This window comes from Scyliorhinus canicula, chromosome 13 (genome assembly GCF_902713615.1).
Source record: "Scyliorhinus canicula chromosome 13, sScyCan1.1, whole genome shotgun sequence".
Classification (NCBI taxonomy): domain Eukaryota; kingdom Metazoa; phylum Chordata; class Chondrichthyes; order Carcharhiniformes; family Scyliorhinidae; genus Scyliorhinus; species Scyliorhinus canicula.
Genome location: NC_052158.1, coordinates 21,844,948 through 21,865,448, shown reverse-complemented (window position 1 = coordinate 21,865,448; position 20,501 = coordinate 21,844,948). Strand labels below are relative to the sequence as shown.

Genomic DNA, 20,501 nt, shown 5'->3' with positions numbered 1-20,501 from the left:
GGACAGGTATGTTAGGTGCTCTGGGAGCCCAGCAAATCATGCCCATATGTTCTGAGCATGTCCAGCATTGGGGGAATTTTGCAAGGATGTGGCAGGGACGTTGTCGAGGGTGGCAGGATCCAGGGTCAATCCGGGGTGGGGGCTCGCAGTATTTGGGTTTGCGGAGGAGCCGGGAGTGCAGGAGGCGAAAGAGGCCGGTGTTCTGGCCTTTGCGTCCCTGGTAGCCCGGCGGAGGATTCTTCTTCAGCGGAAGGACGTGAGGCCCCCAAGCGTCGAGGCCTGGGTCAACGACATGGCAGGGTTTCTCAAGCTAGAAAAGGTGAAATTTGCCCGAAGGGGATCAGTGCAGGAGTTTTTCAGGAGGTGGCAGCCATTCCTGGACTTCCTGGCAGAACGATAGAAACAGGTCAGCAGCAGCAGCAAACCAGGGGGGGGGTGGTGTTTTGTTGTTTTGTACTGAAGGGACAGGCATAGTTGTTCTGTGCCAATGTCGGGCATTAATTCATTTCCTCTTCTGTGTATATGCGGGTGGGGGGTTTTGTCCTGTCTATTGAAGGGACGGGGAGATGTTTTGGGGGAATGATGGGTGTTAGTTTATCTCTTATGCTGTGTGTGTGCGGGGGGGGGGGGGGGGGGGGGGGGGGACGGTTCTTTCTGTTCTTTGTAAAAAGAAAAATTCTGTCTTTTTGTTGTTGATATTATGCAAAAATTTGAATAAGAATTATTTTAAACAAAAAACAGTCCTATGTTATCTGCTAACACACTAACTTCTGTCAATAGAATGAGATATCTGATACATGGAAAATCCTACAGTACCTCCTGTCAATTTCTTAATACATTTAGGATATTTATAGCTTTCACACTCCGGTGTTGGCGCCAGTCGGCATGGCGCCAACCACTCCGGCGCGGGCCTAGCCCCCAAAGGTGCGGAGAATTCCGCACCCTTTGGGGAGGCCCGACGCCAGAGTGGTTGGCATCACTCCGCTACGTCGGGACGCCCCGCCGGGTAGGGGAGAATCCCGGCCCAGGAGAGGGGGATTGGGGAGTTTCCGCTAAAAAGGGCAGAGAGGAGTTTTAGGTACCTGGGGGTCCAGGTGGCTAGAAGCTGGGGGCCCTGCATAAGCTTAACTTGACGAGGCTGGTGGAACAAATGGAGGAGGAGATCAAAAGGTGGGATATGCTGCCGCTCTCCCTGGCGGTTAGGGTGCAGTCCGTTAAAATGATGGTGCTCCCGAGGTTCGTTTTTGTTTCAGTGCCTCCCCATCCTGATCCCCAAGACCTTTTTCAAACGGGTTAACAGGAGTATTATGGGGTTCGTGTGGGCTAAGAAGATGGGAGATTCACACTTCACACTGCTGCCTCACGGCGCTGAGATCCCAGGTTCAGTCCCGGCCCCCGTCACTGTCCGTGTGGAGTTTGTACATTCTCCCCATATTTACATGGGTCTCACCCCCACAACCCAAAATATGTGCAGGCGAGGTGGATTGGCCACACTAAATTGCTCCTTAATTGGGAAAAAAATAATTGGGTACTCTAGAAAATGATAGTCCACTTAAAAGGTACTTTTGTTGACTGTTAAACCAGGACATTTTCTGGACTGGCTCATTGCAGTCAGAGTTGTTGCCCTCTGTACGGACCAGGTTCAATCTCGTTCTATCAGGGATGAACTAATCTCAGCCTGATGGCAGGAGTTCTGTAATTATCTTGAGTTTTTTCCAAATTCGGGAGGGGATAGCCAGTAAACACTCTTACTGGTGATCAATATCGGCTGAAAGGTGCATCTGTGTGAACATCAAGTGAGAGAGAACAGGCTAATGCACAGTGAAATCTTAAAATTCACTCACTCACTGTAAAAATAGTAATTTGAGTGAGATACTGAAGGGTGGTCTGAGCCTCAGGAGCTCCACTCCATAGAACCATACAATCCTTTTTTTCTTTTTTGAATTTAGAGTACCCAATTATTTCTTTTCCAATTAAGGGCTAATTTAGCATAGCCATTTCACCTGCCTGCACATCTTTGGGTTGTTGGGGAGACCCACAAACACGGAGCGAATGTGCAAACTCCACACGGACAGCGATCCAGGGCTGGGATCGAATCTGGGTCCCAGAGCTGTGAGGCAGCAGTGCTAACCACTCTGCCACCAAAGAATCACAGAATCATGACAGTGCAGTAGGAGACCATTTGGCCCATCGCATCTGCACCGACCCTCTGAAAGAGCATCCTACCTAGGCCCACTCTCCTGCCCTATCCCCGTAATCCCATCTAACCTGTATATCCCTGGACACTGGCAATTCCTTTAGCAAGGTCAATCCACCTAATCTGCACAGCTTTTGACTGTGGGAGGAAACTGGAGCACCCGGAGGAAACCCACGCAAACTAGAGGAGAAAGTGCAAACCACACCGAATCACCCAAGGCCAGAATTGAACCCGGGTCCCTGGCGCTGTGAGGCAGCAGTACTAACCACTGTGCCACCACAGCTGGAGCTAATTCAGGAGAGAAAGGGTCAATAAATATTAAAAACAAAACAGTCAATTTACGAAAGCACATCCATTTTGGGCATTAATCCTCTGAAGTCGAAGCAATAGTAATTTTAAAAGTTGTGACTCGGTTTCAACCTACAAATTAGTGGGAAAGTTGTGACTCAGGTTCAGCCTACGAATTAGCGTGGGGTGGTGAGGGGGCGGGGTGTGAAGAAAGAGAAAATTAAAACTAGTTAATGACACAATGATGCAGTCTATCATATTTTCTGTGGTTACTTCAAAGTATGGTTAATGGTACACCATTGTTCGTGGATCCATTTTTTGCATCAGAATAACAAAGCCTCTTTTGTTGAAGGTGCAGCTGCTTGTAAATGTCACTGTTATCAAAGTGGGGCAATGGATGACAATGGAAACACATTCAAAAATAGAAGTGCACAGGATAACTACTCGTTCGAGAAACATGTAATTCATCAGCTACGTACTAAACGGAGCACTCAGGACTTTCCCCAGCTCACAATCTGCCTCCGCCCCTCTCTCATTCTGATCAACAGGATGTGCAAATGATGAAGTGTGATTCCATTTTCCTTGACTCTGACAATTTAGAAATAAATGCAGGAAATGGTGGAAATATGTAGCAGTTTTCTGCTTGCACACAGCACTTAATTCCAACTATTTATGTATTTTGCTCCAGGCTGTTTAACCCATCATTTACTTCTTCGCTTGATCATCCAGCATATTCATGAAGCACCTTGGTATATTAAATTAACGATTATGTTATGGATGCTATGCTCAAGCTTTCTCCCAATTTTTTCTCTCTTTGTTTTGCCCAGCATTCTCTCTTTTCTCTATCCTGATGACCTTCCTGTGTATTTCTAACATTTTCTGTATGTATTTCCCTTGCGACATTCACTTCCAGAAATGAAAGCTTTAATGCCTCCTTTCTCACACAAGCAAGCCAATTCAAGCCAGCTGTAAAAGCCTGAGCACGGTGAGCAAGCGACCACTGGAATTGTTGGGCCATAGAGGCCTACGGTTATCTTTCTTGTGCAGTGGATGACCATCAGGCATTGGCACTTGCTTCCTGTCCTTTCTGCATCACCATCATGGGTGTTGACACATCAGGGTTGAATTTTATCTCATCGTATATCGTGGTGAGTTGAACTCCTCGACTTTGCTGTCTTTCGTTGGCATCCAATTGACATAAATGTCCCTGAGACTTGAAAGAAACAATATCAGTGGAATATGTTGGTTGGTAGCAGAACTGAACTTTTAATTATGTGATTCCAAACCAGAATACATCCCATTAAATTCATCAGCATTGTTCTCTCAGAAGATCAGTACAGGAGAGCTGGGTAATGTTAGGGTCAGAGAGGGATTTCATTTTACTCTATTGGAATGAAGGAGAATTCTGTACCGTGAATAATAGAGGAAACTCTGAAGTGCAAGATGTATGAGGGGGAGTTTTGTTTTGCAGCATATGCAAATATAACTCCGTACAAAGTATTAATGGAGAGAATTCTGAATTGTCAGAGTGAATGTAGATTGAGCTCTTTTTTTCCTCCGTTCTCATCAACATGACATTTAATTTTAAATTGGAAAAATACTAATGGAATAAAAGATAAAATACTGAAGTAACCACAAGGCCTCACAGATGTGTCTTAATCTTGAAGTGGTTTTGTAATTTCTGAGTACTGGCTGCTCTTACCGTTCCTGTCCATTCGCTTATCAGATCGGTCACATACTTAGTCAGACCCAAACTGCTGCTAGCATGCTGCCGATTCTGGAGACGAGGGGTAAACCGCAATGTGCTGCTCACCCGTGCCCAGACCCAAGCTGACAGGGACCAATTTTGAGGTGTGCTTTGAATTCTATGTACTCTCGTCAAATGTATTGTTCTTCTTTTGTCATCTAAAGTACCCATGTGACTTCTCACTCGAGTAAAACATCGATTTTCTGCGTTAGATTTGCATCATGACTGGAGTAACGGAGCTAAAAATAGAAGCAGAGAGCAAGAAAGAGAGACAGAGGGTGAGCAGTGAAGCCACAAGCAAGAGATAACAGAAGTGAAAAAATGAAGGTAAGAAATCATGAGGATAGTAACAGAGCACAGTGAAAGAGAAATACAGAAAGAACAAACAGAACATGTTGGTGCAGTGATAATAAGATATTGCCTGGTGAGACAAGGAAAAAACTGGTGGATTCAGAAGAGTTTAACAATAGCATCTGGCTATTGTCAGTGCTAATACAATGCAGTGTTAAGAAGACAAGAGCAGAAGTTTGTAAATAATGGAAATCAATGGAAGGTGTCAACATCAGTATTAGTAATGTAACAACCCCGTGATAAAGAATATAAAAGTAGGACGATGCTGGAGATCTGAAATAAAAACAAAGTGCAGGAAAAACTCAGCAGGTTCGGTGGCATCTGTGGAGAGAGAAAAACACAGGCTGAAGTTTTCCAGCCATTCCCGCCCACGGGATTTTCTGGTCCTGCTGACTGCAACCCCGTGTCACGGGTTTCCTGATGACAGAGGGTGCGAACAATGGGGAAACCCATTGACAGCAGTGAAACTGGAAGATCCTGCCACCATAAAACATTCTGCGGAAAGGGGGGTAAAAATATACCACCCAGACTCAATGTTTTCAGTCCAATAAAACTTTTCTTTGGAAGAACCGAGTTTGATCAGCATGTATGAACAAATTTGTACAGCTATACTGGAATTATGTTAGCACAAAGAAACAGCAGTAATGCAATATTAATAAATTAGTAAGAGCAGTATTGCAGAAGGCAGTGATGACACAAACAAAGAAATTGGTAGAATGTTCTTTATAGAATGAAAATAGCAACAATACAGTCCCAATTGTGAAAGCAGTTAGAAAAAATACACAATAAATAAACAATGAGGCACATAGAACATAGAACAGTACAGCACAGAACAGGCCCTTCAGCATGCTGGGCATTGCAGTTTAGAATTACACTTTAGCAAGGTGCAAAGCCAAAGTACGATTCTTCCTCATTACCATTAGGCCCTTTACATCCACCTTCAGTTAATATTTTCTGGCTTCAAGTTTCAGTGTAGAATGCTACACAGAACCCCATGTTATTTTTTGCAAATTTATTTACGGGGTGTGGGTGTCACTGGTTAGGCCAGCATTTATTGCCCATCCTAAGTTGCCCTTCAAAAGGTGGTGGTGAGCTGCCTTCTTGAACCACCACACTCCAAGGTGTAGGTCATCCCAGTGCTGTTAGGAAGGGAGTTCCAAGAGTTTGACCCAGCGACAGTGAAGGAATAGCAATATATTTCCAAGTGGGGGTGGAGAATGACTTGTAGGGAAACCTCCACATGGTGGCATTCCCAGGTATCTGCTGCTGTTGTCCCTCTAGACGGTAGTGGTTTTTGAAGGTGCTGCTTAAGGAAGCTTGGTGAGTTCCTGCAGTGCATCTTATAGATAGTACACACAACTGCCACTTTTTCGTCGGTGGTGGAGGGATTGAGGGCATGATTTTACTAAATGGGAACAAAGTTCCATATCCAGCGCGTTTAGCCGCATGTTTCCCAGCAGTCGCAGAGCTGAGAAACACAAGCAAATAAAACGCGACTTGTGTTTGATAAGGGGCCAAGGCCGCACATCTCCCCGTTTTGTACCCCGAGGAGCTTCACTCACCGAAACATCTCAGTGTAACGAGAGATCGGAACACCACCCTGAAGCGATCCCCGACCCCCCCCTCCCAAAAGCCGGAACACACAATGGGAGGATCCCAGCCCCCCTTTCCCACTCACGCACCCTGTCCCGATTGCACCCGTGCAAAAAATGGCACCTTGGCCGATCCAACCTGGCAGTGCCTCTGCCAGCACCACTTGGGCACCTTGGCCTTTGCAGGCTGGACCCAGGTAACACTGCCAGGCAGTGCCATGGTGCAAATGTGGCAACAGCAGTGCCAGTGTTCCACCATTTCCAAAGGCCATGCACCTAGTGACCTCCAGCACCACAGCGCCTATTCTTTCTCAGGAAACTAAGGAAATTCGGCATGTCCACATTGACTTTTACAGATGCACCATAGAAAGCATCCTATCTGGCTGCATCACAGCCTGGTATGACAACTGCTCGGCCCAAGAACCTAAGAAACAACAGAGTTGTGAACACAGCCCAGTCCATCACACAAACCCACCTCCCATCCATTGACTCGGTCTATAGCTGCCGCTGCTTTGGGAAAGCGGGCAGCACAATCACCCGGCTTATTCACTCTTCCATTGAGCAGGAGGTACAAAGCCTGAGAACACACACTAACAGATTCAAAACATTCTTCCCCGCTACCAGACTCCTAAATGACCCTCTTATGGACCGATCTGATCTCTTCACACATCTTCTCTACTGAGTAGTACTACATTCCTGTATGCTTCACCCAATGCCTGTGTCTATGTATTTACATTGTGTAATTATGTTTGCCCTCTGTATTTTTTTAATTTATAGAACTGCACGCAGAACAATACTTTTAACTCGGTACACGTGACAATGAACAAATCCAGATCCAAATCCGATCCCTTAGGAGACCCTCAGTGTGCAGTTCCGTCTGGTCCCAGCACTGAATGTCGCTCGCCCAAGCTCTCCAAGGCGAAGGAGATTGATCCCACGCCTCGTGTAAGTCGGGAATCTGCACATTAAAGTGAGACCAGCTGTTCCGCTTTAATATGTAGATTTGCTAAAATGTGATCCACTCAACAATGGGCAGGATTTACATCACAACGTCTCGCGAGATTACGTTAGGTCTCACAAGGCACTGCAAGCCAGGTAGATCCCGGGAGCGTGGTCTCCTGGCTTCTATCGGCCTTGGTGAGCTGCTTTTCGGGTGCAGCGTGGCCATTAAATCGCACCCTGAATGTTTGTGGAAGGGGTATCAATCAAGTGGCTGCTTCGTCCTGGATGGTGTTGAGCCTCTTGAATGTTGTTGCAGCTGCAGTCATCCAGGCAAGTGGAGAGTATTCCATTACACTCCTCACTTGTGCCTTGTAAATGGTGGACAGACTTTTGGGAGCAAGTGGTGGTGGGGGGCTGGATGTGACAGTACTGCAGAGCTTAGATTTGATGCATTCTGTCTATTATTTGTTGCTTATGCTGTTTGATACACAAGTAGTCCTATGTTTATAGCTTTACCAGATTGTCACCTCATTTTTAGGTGTGGCTGGTGTTGCTCCTGGTATGCTCTCCTGCACTCTTCATTGAAAAAGGGTTGACTCCCTGGCTTGGTGGTAGTGGTATTCCAGTGGTTGCAGGCCATGAGGTTGCAGATTGTGGTTGAATACAATTCTGCTGCTGATGGCCCACAGGGCCTCATGGATGCCCAGTTTTGAGTTGCAAGATCTGTTTGAAGTCTATTATATTTAGTATGGTGGTAGTGCCACACAACACAATGGAGTGTATCCTCAATGTGAAGAAGGGTCTTTGGCTCCACAAGGACTGTGCAGTGGTCACTTCTACTGATACTGTCATGGACAGATGCATCTGCAGCAGGCAGGTTGGTGAAGATGAGGTCAAGTTTGTTTTCTCCTCTTGTTGGTCCTTCACCACTAGCTGCATTCACAGTCTAGCAGCTATGACCTTTAGGACCCGGCCAGCTTGATCTGTGGTGCTACTACCGAGCCACTCTTGGTGATGGACATTGAAGTCCCCATCCAGAGTATGTTTTGTGCCCTTTTCACCCTCAATGCTTCCTTCAAGTGGTGTTCAACATGGAGGGGTGTTTCATCAGCTGATAGTGGACGGTGTGTGGTACGTGGACTGTCAGATTAATCTTCCCTTCCCAATTCTGTTATTCAAGTTACATGCTATAGAACTTAGCATTGCCCTTGAAAGTGGAATTAAGAGCGTCATGGTGGAGCACTGGTTCGCACTTCTGCCTCACAGCACTGAGATCCCGGCCCAGGTCACTGGATATGTGGAGTTTGCACATTCTCCCCGTGTCTGCGTGGGATTCACCCTCACAACCCAAAAGGTAGATGGATTGGCCAGGCTACATTGGCCCGTAATTAGGAAAAAAATAAATTGGATACTTTAAAAAAATGTTTTAATAAGAAAGAGGAATTAACCAGAGAGATCCAATCAGTGTCATCAGCCACCACCCTCTGTATGGAAAATAGCTTGTCTGGCTGCTCAAACATTTCTGTGGGCGTTAAGTATTATATTACCAGTTCCACCCTTAATGTCTCATTAAAGGGAGCACATCTGTAATTGATCCTGCATCTCCAAGTATACATCAGAATTTGAGGAAGAATGCGGCTTTGTATGTACAGTGTTTTACAATGCACTGCCAAAATTTGCTTTGGGACATAAAGAACAGATGTAGGTCCTGACAATTATCAGCTGACTACAAGCACATGGGTGGGACACTGCAAACATTCAAAGCACAGTCATGTTTAAAGCTGTGTGCATTAGAGAGCGCATCAATCCACTCATGATAGATCCCCAATTATTCTTCTAAAGAGTTGCACCTGAAATCCATTGTTAAAGTTTGCACAGTGTGTCATACGGCTGGCAAAATGGGGCTCAGGTCTCCAACCCACAACCAGCTGACTTTTAATCCAGATCTTCCCCGAGGAGTCACGGGCAACTCCTTCCTCAGAGGACAGGTAGGACGAATTATGGGATGGAACATTAATTCTGCGTAGCTTTTCGGATAACCTGGAGGAGCTTGAAAGTAACTTGACAAAGCTGAGAGGAGCTTATCCATCTGTGCTTGGGTATTGATTGCCTTAGTGAGGAGACAGAGGAGAAACTGGCTGAAAAAGAGATAGAGTTTGGAAAAAAAGATTTGAGCCAGTTAGATACAAATTTGTACCATCTTGTTATTCTTCACTGAGAAATCTAGGTATAAGACCAGAACCCACAGTGACTGGAAGGAGATCAAAGGGTAGAAATATCAGATTTGTTGTTTTATTTTCACAGAGGTTGTAGGAGGGAGGAAGGCAAGGAGGAAGCCCCATAGTTTTCAGGTTCTGAAAAAGAATAAGCTCAGAGTAGAAGACTGAACTATAATGGCATGAGGAGGGGAGGAGGAAGAAGACCAGTTTGTTGGAGCTTAGGAGGAATGAGATATGAAAGTTCAGAGGGCAACCCACCACAGTAACATCAATAAAGTGGAAAGAGATGGGAAAAACTGTTGTCAGATATATACTCTTTTCTAGTGTGAGGTGAGAGATGAGTTTTTGAAGATGGCCCATCTACACCCATCTCAACCACATCCCAACCCCTCTTGACATGGGAAATAAGTTCATGCTTGTGAAAAAGAAAGCAAATTAAGTAACAGCGGCTTTGGAAACTATCAGGGAGGGTATTTGGAGTAGTTACATGATGCATCATACATAGAATTTACAGTGCAGAAGGAGGCCATTCGGCCCATCGAGTCTGCACTGGCTCCTGGAAAGAGCACCCTACCCAAGGTTAACACCTCCACCCTATCCCCATAACCCAGTAACCCCACCCAACACTAAGGGCAATTTTGGACACTAAGGGCAATTTATCATGGCCAATCCACCTAACCTGCACATCTTTGGACTGTGGGAGGAAACCGGAACACCCGGAGGAAACCCACGCACACACGGGGAGGATGTGTAGACTCCGCACAGACAGTGACCCAAGCCGGAATCGAACCTGGGACCCTGGAGCTGTGAAGCGATTGTGCTATCCACAATGCTACCGTGTTGCCCCTATGATCACATTGGCACTTCCTTTACAAAATGTTTGAATTGTTTGAAGTAAAGTGAACTGCAGCTTTAAGTAATACTGATTTTCCTCATTTGAATCGCCAGATGAAGTTATTTGTTGGCATAGGAGGAGGCTATAGAGAATAATAATGATAGACCCAACATGGTTTTGCTGCTTTTACTAACCTGCTCCCTGGCATTGCCCGGTCTCTTGATTACAGCGTACTGAACTGGTTCACTTGTCCCCTCAGTGTTAGGAGCTTTAAATAGAAACAATTGCTGTTGGAACCATGTTTTGAAGCTCATTTTTAAATTAAAAAGTGCTAAAAGTATCCTGTGACTAAAAGCTCATCCAGGTGGAAGGAGAAGGAGGAGAAATCTGAAGGGATTATTCAAATTATGGAAAATTGGAGACACCAGACAGAGCCTTTGTAATTTGTGTGAAATTCTATGGCCAAAAATACACCAGTCAACCAGTTCATATCAGTGTTTATCTTCTGGACGCGAGTGCTTCTAATGCTACGCGCCTGTCCTGTTGCTGTATCTAACTATCCTTTTTCCTTGAAACACCGAAAGTTGACAGGGTTTTAAATTTCCTTAGCGTCAACTTCAGATAATGTTCTTTCGCTGAATCTCCACAAAGTTATGGCTTTCACCAGCACCAATATCTCAATCTCGCAGAGCTGTGTGACTAAAGTGGATACCACTGCCTTGATGACATTCACCCAATGGTCTCGGCTTCATTCACTCAGTCACTAATTCTGGAAGTACATGTCACAGCCTCAGTACCCTCCTTGGACAAATTATTTTCTTGTTACCTTACTTTCAATCTCATATCTCCTCATTCTAGATACGAGTCATTGGACACAGTGCTGCAAATATCTGCTTCTATGTGCCCGCCCATTCCAGGGATTTGAACACTAAATCCCTGCTGTAATGTAAACATCTCAACCGTAAGCCTTTTGTTTCATATTTCTTCATTCCACACAGCACCATTGTTAATCTGTTATATTCACTCTAGTGCCTCACCACCTTCAGCTACTTTGGAATAAAAATTCTGCGCAGCCCTCTTTACTGTTTTTACTGACGCTTTATAGATTTGCCATTACATCTGCACTTCTAAATTCTGTGTCTCTTGCCCCAAAGCCTTTCCATGAATCCAAATTTACTTTGAGGTGCTGATTTTACTGCCTTGTGAACATAAATTTCGTCAACCCACAATCTTTTGCTCTTCCATATCAGCAAATCATTCCCCTTTCAAAGTATAACCCATATACAGGAGTGTAGGGAAATTAGGAGAGCATATTTAGAGATTTCAAGAAGAGGAAAGCACTGACTGCACTAACATGGCTCAAATAGCAAGAAAAGAGAAATCAGATCTACAAGTAAGAGAGGTTCACCTATCAAACAAGTTGTTATTTTATTGTTCAGCCATGTGACAAAAGTGGTTGCAGTTATTGCCCAGAATTAAGGCTCTTAGCTGTCCAGCAAACTGTGTAATTCTGCTGTGAAGCAGAGCTGACTAAACATGTTAGCAACATATATTGACATGTAGCAATACTGCATCAATCATTAAATGATGATTAATATCTTGGTTGAATTCTAATTGTTTTGTAGGAGCAGGTTGATAGGTATGATACTGGATGCAAGCCTTTCCTCCTCTCTGGTCTTCTCATCTGCTTCAAGATCTCACTTTGGGTGCTGATGTGCCATTAATTCACTGTCAGTCACTACACTCTGCATATCTACTGTATACAGAATCTGCTGAGGTGGTTACCTAATGGACCACTGATTTTTTTTTTTAATCCATGAAGTGGGATAAGGGTCTCATTCCACAAGATCAAAGAAGTGTTGGTTGATATTTTGTTAGACAATTTGAGTTCGTACCTCACAGAGAATGAGCCAGATTTCCAAATGGCCACAGAAATGGGACTGGAGAAAATGGAGCTGCCTCTGCACCACTCTCAAGGAAATGAGGCAAGATGCACAGAAATAACATCCCTGCATCCCATGCAGGTAGCTAACTGAATCAATTAAGGGATCTATTAAGGGCCCCCTCACACCAACTAGAATTTTCCAGTCAAGCATCCTGTGGTGGCCAGAAATAGCCAGTGAAATGAGGTGACCACCTAGTGACAGAATAGAAGAGGAGTGGCAGGGAGTAGGAGCGCTCTGGGTGAACCCTAAATCATCTTGAGATCTGCTCCCCCTCCTTTATCTGCTCCTCCACTCAATAAGATCATGGCTAATCTGACTGTAACCAGAACACATTGCCACTTACTCCAAATAACCTTTCACGCCTGGCTCATCAAGAATCTATCTAGCTCTGCCTTAAAAATATTTAAAGACTCCGCTTCCACTGAATTTTAAGCACAGCAAGAAGTCTTACAACACCAGCTTAAAGTCCAACAGATTGAGGAAGGAGCAGTGCTCCGAAAGCTATTGTTTCAAACAAACCTGTTGGACTTTAAGCTGGTGTTGTAATACTTCTTACTGTGCTCACCCCAGTCCAACGCTGGCATCTCCACACCACTGAATTTTGAGTAAGAGAGCTTCAAAGACTCAACCCTCAGAAAAAAGGTTAATCTCATCTCTGACTTAAATGAGCGACACCTAATTTTTAAACAGTTCTAGATCTGCCCACAAGAGGAAACATCCTAACCCCTAACCATGTCAATCAAGTTACTTCTCTTATTCTTCTCAGCTCCATTGGATATGGCCTAGCCTATCCAACCTTTCCTCATAACAGTACTCGCAATTTGTGATATTAGTCTAATAAACCTTTGAACTGCTTTCAATGCATTTAAACCCTTCTTTAAATAAGGAGACCAATACTCGACACGAGTACTCAAGACAAGGGCCTGACTTCTGTGGCCATTGGAATTCTCTGTTCCTGCCAGCAATGCACCACTGCCAGTGGGTTTCCGGCAGTGTAGGGTGGCTTCAATGGGAAATCCCATTGATGAACGGTGGGAGTAAGGCAACCCGCCGCGAGCAAATGATCCGCCTTCGAGAAACACGGGGGAGGGACCAGATAATCCAGCCCATGGTCTCATCAGTAACCTTAACTTTTATATGCATTTCCACTTACAATAAACAATAATATACTATTATTTGAACTTACTTGCTGTACCTGCATACTAGACATTTGTGAATCATGCACATGGACACCCAGATCCCTCTGAAACTCAGAGCTCTGCAATCTCTCATAATTTAAATAATATGCTTTTATTTATTATTCCTGTCAAAAGGAATAATTTGGCATGTTCCCACATTATACTTCATTTGTCAGATCTTTGTCCACTCATTTAATCTATATGGTTATTTTGTAGCCTCCTATGTCTTTACAGTTTACTTTTCCACCCATCTTAGTTTCACCAGCAAATTTAGGAACCATACCTTCAATCCCTTCATCCAAGTCATTTCTATAAATTGTAAAAGGTTGAGGTGGCAGAATAGGTAGAGAGCAGTTAATAGAGTATATAGTATTGTGGGTTTTATTAATAGGGGCACAGTGTACAAGAGCAAGGAAATTTTACTGAACTTCTACTGGGCAGCACGGTAGCATGGTGGTTAGCATAAATGCTTCACAGCTCCAGGGTCCCAGGTTCAGTTCCCGGCTGGGTCACTGTCTGTGCGGAGTCTGCACGTCCTCCCCGTGTGTGCGTGGGTTTCCTCCGGGTGTTCTGGTTTCCTCCCACAGTCCAAAGATGTGCGGGTTAGGTGGATTGGCCATGCTAAATTGCCCGTAGTGTCCTAAAAGTAAGGTTCAGGGGAGGGGTTGGGTTACGGGTATAGGGTGGATACGTGGTTTGAATAGGGTGATCATTGCTCGGCACAACATTGAGGGCCGAAGGGCCTGTTCTGTGCTGTACTGTTCTATGTTCTATGTTCTACAGGACACTAGTTAGACCTCAGCTGGAGTATTGTGTACAGTTTTGGTGCCAAACTATAGGAAAGATGTGAAAGCATTAGAGAAATTATTATTAAAGTGCAGGTTATAAGAATTGCTTCCAGGGTTGAGAATATTTTTCCTTCAAGACAAGGCGGCCAGAGGAGATTTGATAGAGATGTTCAAAATCACAATGGGGCTGGACAGGGTAGACAGGGAGAAACTGTTCCTGCTCATAAAATGATCAAGAACGAGAAGGCATAGCTTTAACGTGATTTGTAAAGAGGAGAATGTGGTGAGAGAGAAAACCTTTTTCTCAAAGCGAGTGGTTTGGGACCTAGAATGTTCTGCCTGGAAGTATGGTGGAGGCAGGTTCATTCAAGAGGGCATTAGAAACAATGTGCAAGGGTACAAGGAAAAGACAGCAGAAGGGCACCATTTGGAGAGCTAGTGCAGATACAGCGGGCTGAATGGTCTCCTTCTGTACCATCCTTTTGTACCATTTTGGGCAGCACGGTAGCATGGTGGTTAGCATAAATGCTTCACAGCTCCAGGGTCCCAGGTTCGATTCCCGGCTGGGTCACTGTCTGTGCAGAGTCTGCACGTCCTCCCCGTGTGTGCGTGGGCTTCCTCTGGGTGCTCCGGTTTCCTCCCACAGTCCAAAGATGTGCGGGTTAGGTGGATTGGCCATGCTAAATTGCCCGTAGTGTCCTAAAAAGTAAGGTTAAGGGGGGGTTGTTGGGTTACGGGTATAGGGTGGATACGTGGGTTTGAGTAGGGTGATCATTGCTCGGCACAACATCGAGGGCCGAAGGGCCTGTTCTGTGCTGTACTGTTCTATGGATAACATTCTGTGATTCACTCCAGCAGTGCCTTAGCAACAGTTAACAAGGGCCAGATGGTAATTAAAACAAAGATCCAGTTATGAATTAATGCTGTGATCCAGTGAGAGAAAATTGTGGGCTGTATTTACTGCAGGCTCGCCACAATAAGTGGCAATCAGCCACTTAAGTAGACAGCAGAAGACCCTTTCTGGGATCATGGAATCTGGGGATGGATGTCCTGCTCCCAGAGATGACTGGCCAATCAGATACCAGCAGCTGTGCACTAGAGGCAGCTGTCAGCAATGCAACCAGATTGTTGAGGGACCCAAGTCACAGGTGACTGAGGGCTGGGATGGGCCTCACAGGGAAGGTGCATCAGCAGCAAGGGCAGTTTGGGTGGCTTTCAGTGAAACACACACACCCCACTCCCTCTTTCCATCACCACAAGACCCCACACTTCCCAAAGCTGTATCCATCAATCAGGCAATGACAGTTGCACAATAAAAGGTACCCTATAACCCCATAGAACCCATAAACACGGTTTGCTTTCCGTGCTCCTGGTATGGCAAGTACCTCACTCGCCATTGACTCAATATTGGTGGTGGTGGATTGAAACTCTAAAGTGAGCATTAATTGTCCACTTAAGGGCCTCAGTTGACACTATGACAGAAAAGGCCTTCCACAAGCTTCCCCCTCAGATTTAATTGGGTCAGAGGCGGGAAGGCAGCAGGGTCCGCACCCAGCACTTTGCTGCCCAATTAAGTCCTCCCCCCAACCCCCTCCAAAATTGCCTAGAGTCCGGGTGAGAGGTCATTAAATTACACTTTGTACACCCTACGTAGCAGTTATTTAGCCACTGACATTAAATTGTTTAAACCTAAAAAGATGAACAATCAAGAGTACCTGCCTTCATTGGTCTTCAACTTATTCTTTCTCCACATAACTATGGCAATTACGATAATTATAAATATAGTAATCACAGCAACTGTTAGGCCGATGTGGAGCTGTTTGTTCGCTGTGGTCGTGGTATCTGAAAAGAGGACAACATTTTCACTGTGACTTTGTTGCTTTGTTGATCAATGCCTTAAAATACAACTTATGGAGAGAATGCAAATTTATGATGCTAAGAATAATAATAACCTTTATTTGTGTCAAGTAGGCTTATATTAACACTGCAATGAAGTTACTGTGAAAATCCCCCAGTCGCCATACTCGGGCACTTGTTCGGGTGCACTGAGGGAGAATTCAGAATGACCAATTCACCTAACAAGTAAATGTTTCGTGACTTGAGGAAGGAAATCGGAGCACCTGGAGGAAACCCACGCAGACACGGGGAGAACATGCCGATTCCGCACAGTGACCCAAGCCAGAAATCAAACCCAGGCCCAAAGAGAACAAATGAAAGATCCTTCAATACCGCACCCATGGAATGTCCTGACAGCTAATAAAAGTAGCTGAGAAGCAGCATGGTCCAGGCTGGGGTCTGAAAATTTCAACGCACATTGTGGCGCAATATTTGCATTCAAACTGTTCACAGAATGGTTGCACCACAGAAGGAGGCCAATTGGCCCTATATGTTCATTCTGATTCTCTGCAAGAGCAACTCAGCCAGTCCCACATTCCTCATAGTCCTGAAACTTTATCACTTCAGTTAATCATCTAATACCCATCAAAACCACAGTTGAATCTCTTCCTTTACACTCTCACACTTTAACACAGTGCATTCCAGATCCTACCATCCATTACCGCATAAAAAAGTTTTTCCTCATGTTGTCTGATAATGAAGGATTAATTTTCCTGCATTCCAAAATGAATCCTAAATGCAAGCATCTTCAAGATTGTTATGGATGCCTGATCAGATCCCAACAATGACTAAGCTACTGGATCAGAATTGCAAAATTAAAAAAATTAAGACATTTTAAAAATTAAGGTTTAGCACAGTGGGCTAAGATAGCTGGCTTGTAATGCAGAACAAGACCAGCAACGCGGGTTCAATTCCCATACCAGCTTCCCCGAACAGGCGCCGGAATGTGGCGACTAGGGGCTTTTCACAGTAATTTCATTGAAGCCGACTTGTGACAATAAGCGATTATTATTATTATCCGTGGCTTACCATTGACCATAAAACTGAACAGGGTTAGCTGTATAAATACTGTGTCCACAACAGCAGGTCAGAAGCTGAGAATTCTGTGGTGAGTAAATCGCCTCCTGACTCCCAAACGCTGTCTACTAGACACGTCAGGCATTTAATGGAATATTAATCCACTTCCTTGGATAAGTGCAGTTTCAACAACACTCAATGCTCAAGACCATCCAGAACGATTGGCACCCCATCCACCAACATAATGTTCACTCCCCTCCACCACCAGTGCATGGTGGTAGCAACGGTTCTTTTGACAGCACCTTTCAAACCCACGATCTCTTTTTAAAATAAATTTAGACTATCCAGTTCTCTTTATTTTTCCAATTAAGGGGCAATTTAATTTGACCAACCCACCTACCCAGCACATCTTTGGATTGTGGGGGTGAGACACACAGACACTGGGAGAATGTGCAAACTCCACACAGACAGTGACCCAGGACCGAGATCGAACCCAGGTCCTCAGTGCTGTGAAGCAGCTGTGCTAACCACTGAGCCACCGTGTCGCCCTAAAACCCACAATATCTACCACATAGAAGGACAGGGGCAGCATATGCATGGGAACACCAACCACCAACACATGCAACTGTGCCGTGCAACCCCCCCCCCCCCCCAATCCCCTGCAACTCCCCTCACCCAAGCCACACACCAACCTGACTCAAATATGGAAAAGATTTTGTTCCTTCACTGTCACTGAGCCAAAATCTGGAAATCCTTACCCAAGTCCAAAGACATGCAGGCTAGATGGATTGGACATCCTAAAGTGCCCTTAGTGTCCAAAAAAGTTAGGAGGGGTTATTGGTTTACGGGCATAGGTTGGAAGTGAGGGCTTAAGTAGGTTGGTGCAGACTCGATGGGCTGAATGGCCTCCTTCTGCACTGTATGTTCTATGTAAGCATTGTGGGTGTACATACACTTTAAGGACTGCAACAGCCCAGATATAATACCCATGCCAGCAGCCATGAAACTGTTTCCAGCAAGAGTAAGAGCCATGAGAATAGAAGGGGAGAAATCGGAGAAAAAAAAACTGCAGTACTCCTGGAAAGAGCAGGGTTAAAGATATAGCACCAACCTTTGATGTTACAGGGTCCTGCGAGGTTGATGCTCACGGTCTCCTCACTAATCGGGTTCCTCACTGTGCAGTTGTACACGGTCTTGATAGCATGTAGATCCAGAGTCATTTCCAGTGTTCTCCCATTGTCAGTCACCAGGTGTTGTCTTCCAGTTGTGACCACCTCTGATTCTCTCCACCAGCTGTAACTCAGGTCACTGTTGTTTTCCAACAAACAGCTCAGGCTAACATTACAGATCCCATTGGAGGAAACATTGTTTATCTGTATACTTGGACTTGATACACGTTCTGTTCATAGAAAAACATTGAAAAAGTTCATGGTACAACAAGATATAAAAGGTAGGAATATCAGTGAATGTGTTTCCCAATCATGGTATAATGAAACTCGTTTGATCACTTTGGTGGGTCAGTGAAGGATATCCTTAGTTGGCCTAAGTTTCTTAGAGATTGATGCTACTGACTCTCCGGAAGGGAGCTTTATGATCAATAGCTAGGAGCTACTGCTTGGCCAAACATAACCCACAGAATCAGCAGCAACCCACCTGCTTCAACGAGACCTTCTCTATCATAGTATATTCTATGATATATTCTACATTTTTTAGTCACAGATCGTGGAACCCCAACCCAACAGCACTGCGGAATTATCTTCACTATAAGGGACTGCAGTCAGGAACAACACCCACCAGCATATTAAAGACAATTATGGATGGACAATAAATATTGTCCTTAATGATAATGGCCACACTCCAAGAATGAATTAAAAATATCAGTGTATGTTGTTTTATGCCCTGTCATACTTCCTTAGAGTCCACCTGACCAATGTAGATTCACACTGCTTCTTGACCATAACAATAACTACTTGCACATATATTGCACCTTTAATGAAATGCCCCATTCACCATCAAAGAAAAACTGATATAGATCTACATAAGGAGATATTGGCTGGAATTTGCCAGCCGTTGGGATTCTCTTTTCCTGCTGGCAGCACATATCCGCCCACGGTTTCTTGGTGGAGTGGGGTGGATTCAATGGGAAATCCCATTGACAAGCAGCGGGAAATAGCATCCCATCGCCAGCAAACGGCACGACACCGAGAAACAGGCGGCTGGGGGACCAGAGATCGTCCATAGGGCAACATGGTAGCAGTGATTACCACTGCTGTCTCTCAGCACCAGAGCCCCGGGTTCAATTCCGGCCTTGACGGTATGAATTTGGTGCCCCATGTCTGCGTGGGTTTCGTCCAGATGTTCTGGTTTCCTCCCACATTCCAAAGATGTGCAGGTTAGGTGGATTGGCTATGCTAACTTTCTCCATAGTGTCCCAAGATATGCAGTTTAGCTGGGGTTACAGGGATAGGGTGGGGAATTGGGCCTAGGTCGGGTGCTCTTTCAGAGGGTCGGTACAGAATGGATGGGCCGAATAGCCCCCTTTGCATTGTAGGGATTCTATGGACCAAAGCTTAGTCAAGGTGAGTTATATTGGTTATATTACTGGATGAGTAACCCAAAAGCCTGGGCCAATGCTCTGGTGCTATGAGGATGCTTGGCATGTGCGTGTGGTGAGTGGAGCCATGGGCAGGATGAGGATATGAGCTGAAGTAGATATGAGCCTGCTGGAGATGTGAAGGTGTGTATGTGGGCAGTGGTGCCCCTTGAGGTGGATGTGCAAAAGGATCAATGGGAATGTGTGATGGGCCGCTGAGTCCGTGAGGTAAAAGTAACAACTATGGACTGACCCTGGCAGCACGGATGAGATCATTTGTCCTTTTCCTGCACTGGGCGTTGGACCTCGTGTTTTGAGTTAACACCCACTGCCTCCCAATACGGAGTGGTGAAGTTGGTGGGATCAGTAGCCAGAGTGGGTGTAGAGGACATCATGGTGTGATGTTGTACGAAGTAAATAATGGCATGATGGAAAACCTGGTCAATTACCGAGTACAACGAAATAAAAACTGACTTTGCATAACCTAAAGTACGAATAAGATCAGAAAAGGTCAAGTTGTTCCAAAAGCTGCCCGACTCTGTAAACTCTGATAAAACTAACTCGTCATAACCCAAAGCAGTCTAAATACGACAAGATAGGCCAGAACTAGTCTCTTACGATACTTAAACAAGTCTGCTCCATTTCTTAAACATGCGATCAAAAGACAAGATAATGATATGAGACCCCGAGTCCTGAAAAGTCAGCAAGGTGACGGCAGTTTTATGATATTGCTTATGTTTTTACTTCTGATCAAATTCCTGACCAAGCTGTATTCACGTAATCTTGATTCATATAATGTATAAATATTGTCCTTTTTCTCTGTAACAGCGCAGACTTGGGAAGGACCCAGCAGTTTGTATTTAACTGCTCTCCGACTCCAAGTTTCAGCCATTTCTGCATGCAGTTGTAATT

General features: G+C 44.9%; 2 protein-coding genes across 15 annotated transcripts in view; one reads left to right on the top strand and one right to left on the bottom strand.

Annotated features, from left to right (window-relative positions):
* The window catches only part of LOC119976714 (RNA-binding protein 4B-like), a 173,057-nt gene that overhangs the window by 138,031 nt on the left and 14,525 nt on the right, over positions 1–20,501 (top strand). For 6 of the 10 annotated variants that reach the window (XR_005462972.1, XR_005462971.1, XR_005462978.1 and 3 more), the window contains one exon: positions 4,212–4,559. The exons of 1 other annotated variant lie outside the window; for it this stretch is intronic. The gene's annotated coding sequence lies outside the window, so the exon portion shown is untranslated. The remainder of the gene's footprint in view (positions 1–4,211; positions 4,560–20,501) is intronic. 3 more of the 10 variants (XR_005462974.1, XR_005462980.1, XR_005462973.1) reach the window with 2 other exon arrangements.
* The window catches only part of LOC119976715 (SLAM family member 9-like), a 46,877-nt gene continuing 28,496 nt past the window's right edge, over positions 2,121–20,501 (bottom strand). The window contains exons 3-7 of one of the 5 annotated variants that reach the window (XM_038817439.1): positions 18,266–18,395; positions 18,108–18,235; positions 15,803–15,925; positions 10,366–10,439; positions 2,123–3,698 (exon numbers count right to left, since the gene is read on the bottom strand). In XM_038817439.1, the coding sequence (XP_038673367.1) occupies positions 3,543–3,698; positions 10,366–10,439; positions 15,803–15,925; positions 18,108–18,235; positions 18,266–18,395 (611 nt within the window). In that variant the 3' untranslated portion in view covers positions 2,123–3,542. Of the gene's footprint in view, positions 3,699–10,365; positions 10,442–15,798; positions 15,926–18,107; positions 18,396–20,501 lie in introns of all 5 variants that reach the window. The other 4 variants (XM_038817441.1, XM_038817438.1, XR_005462981.1 and 1 more) reach the window with 4 other exon arrangements.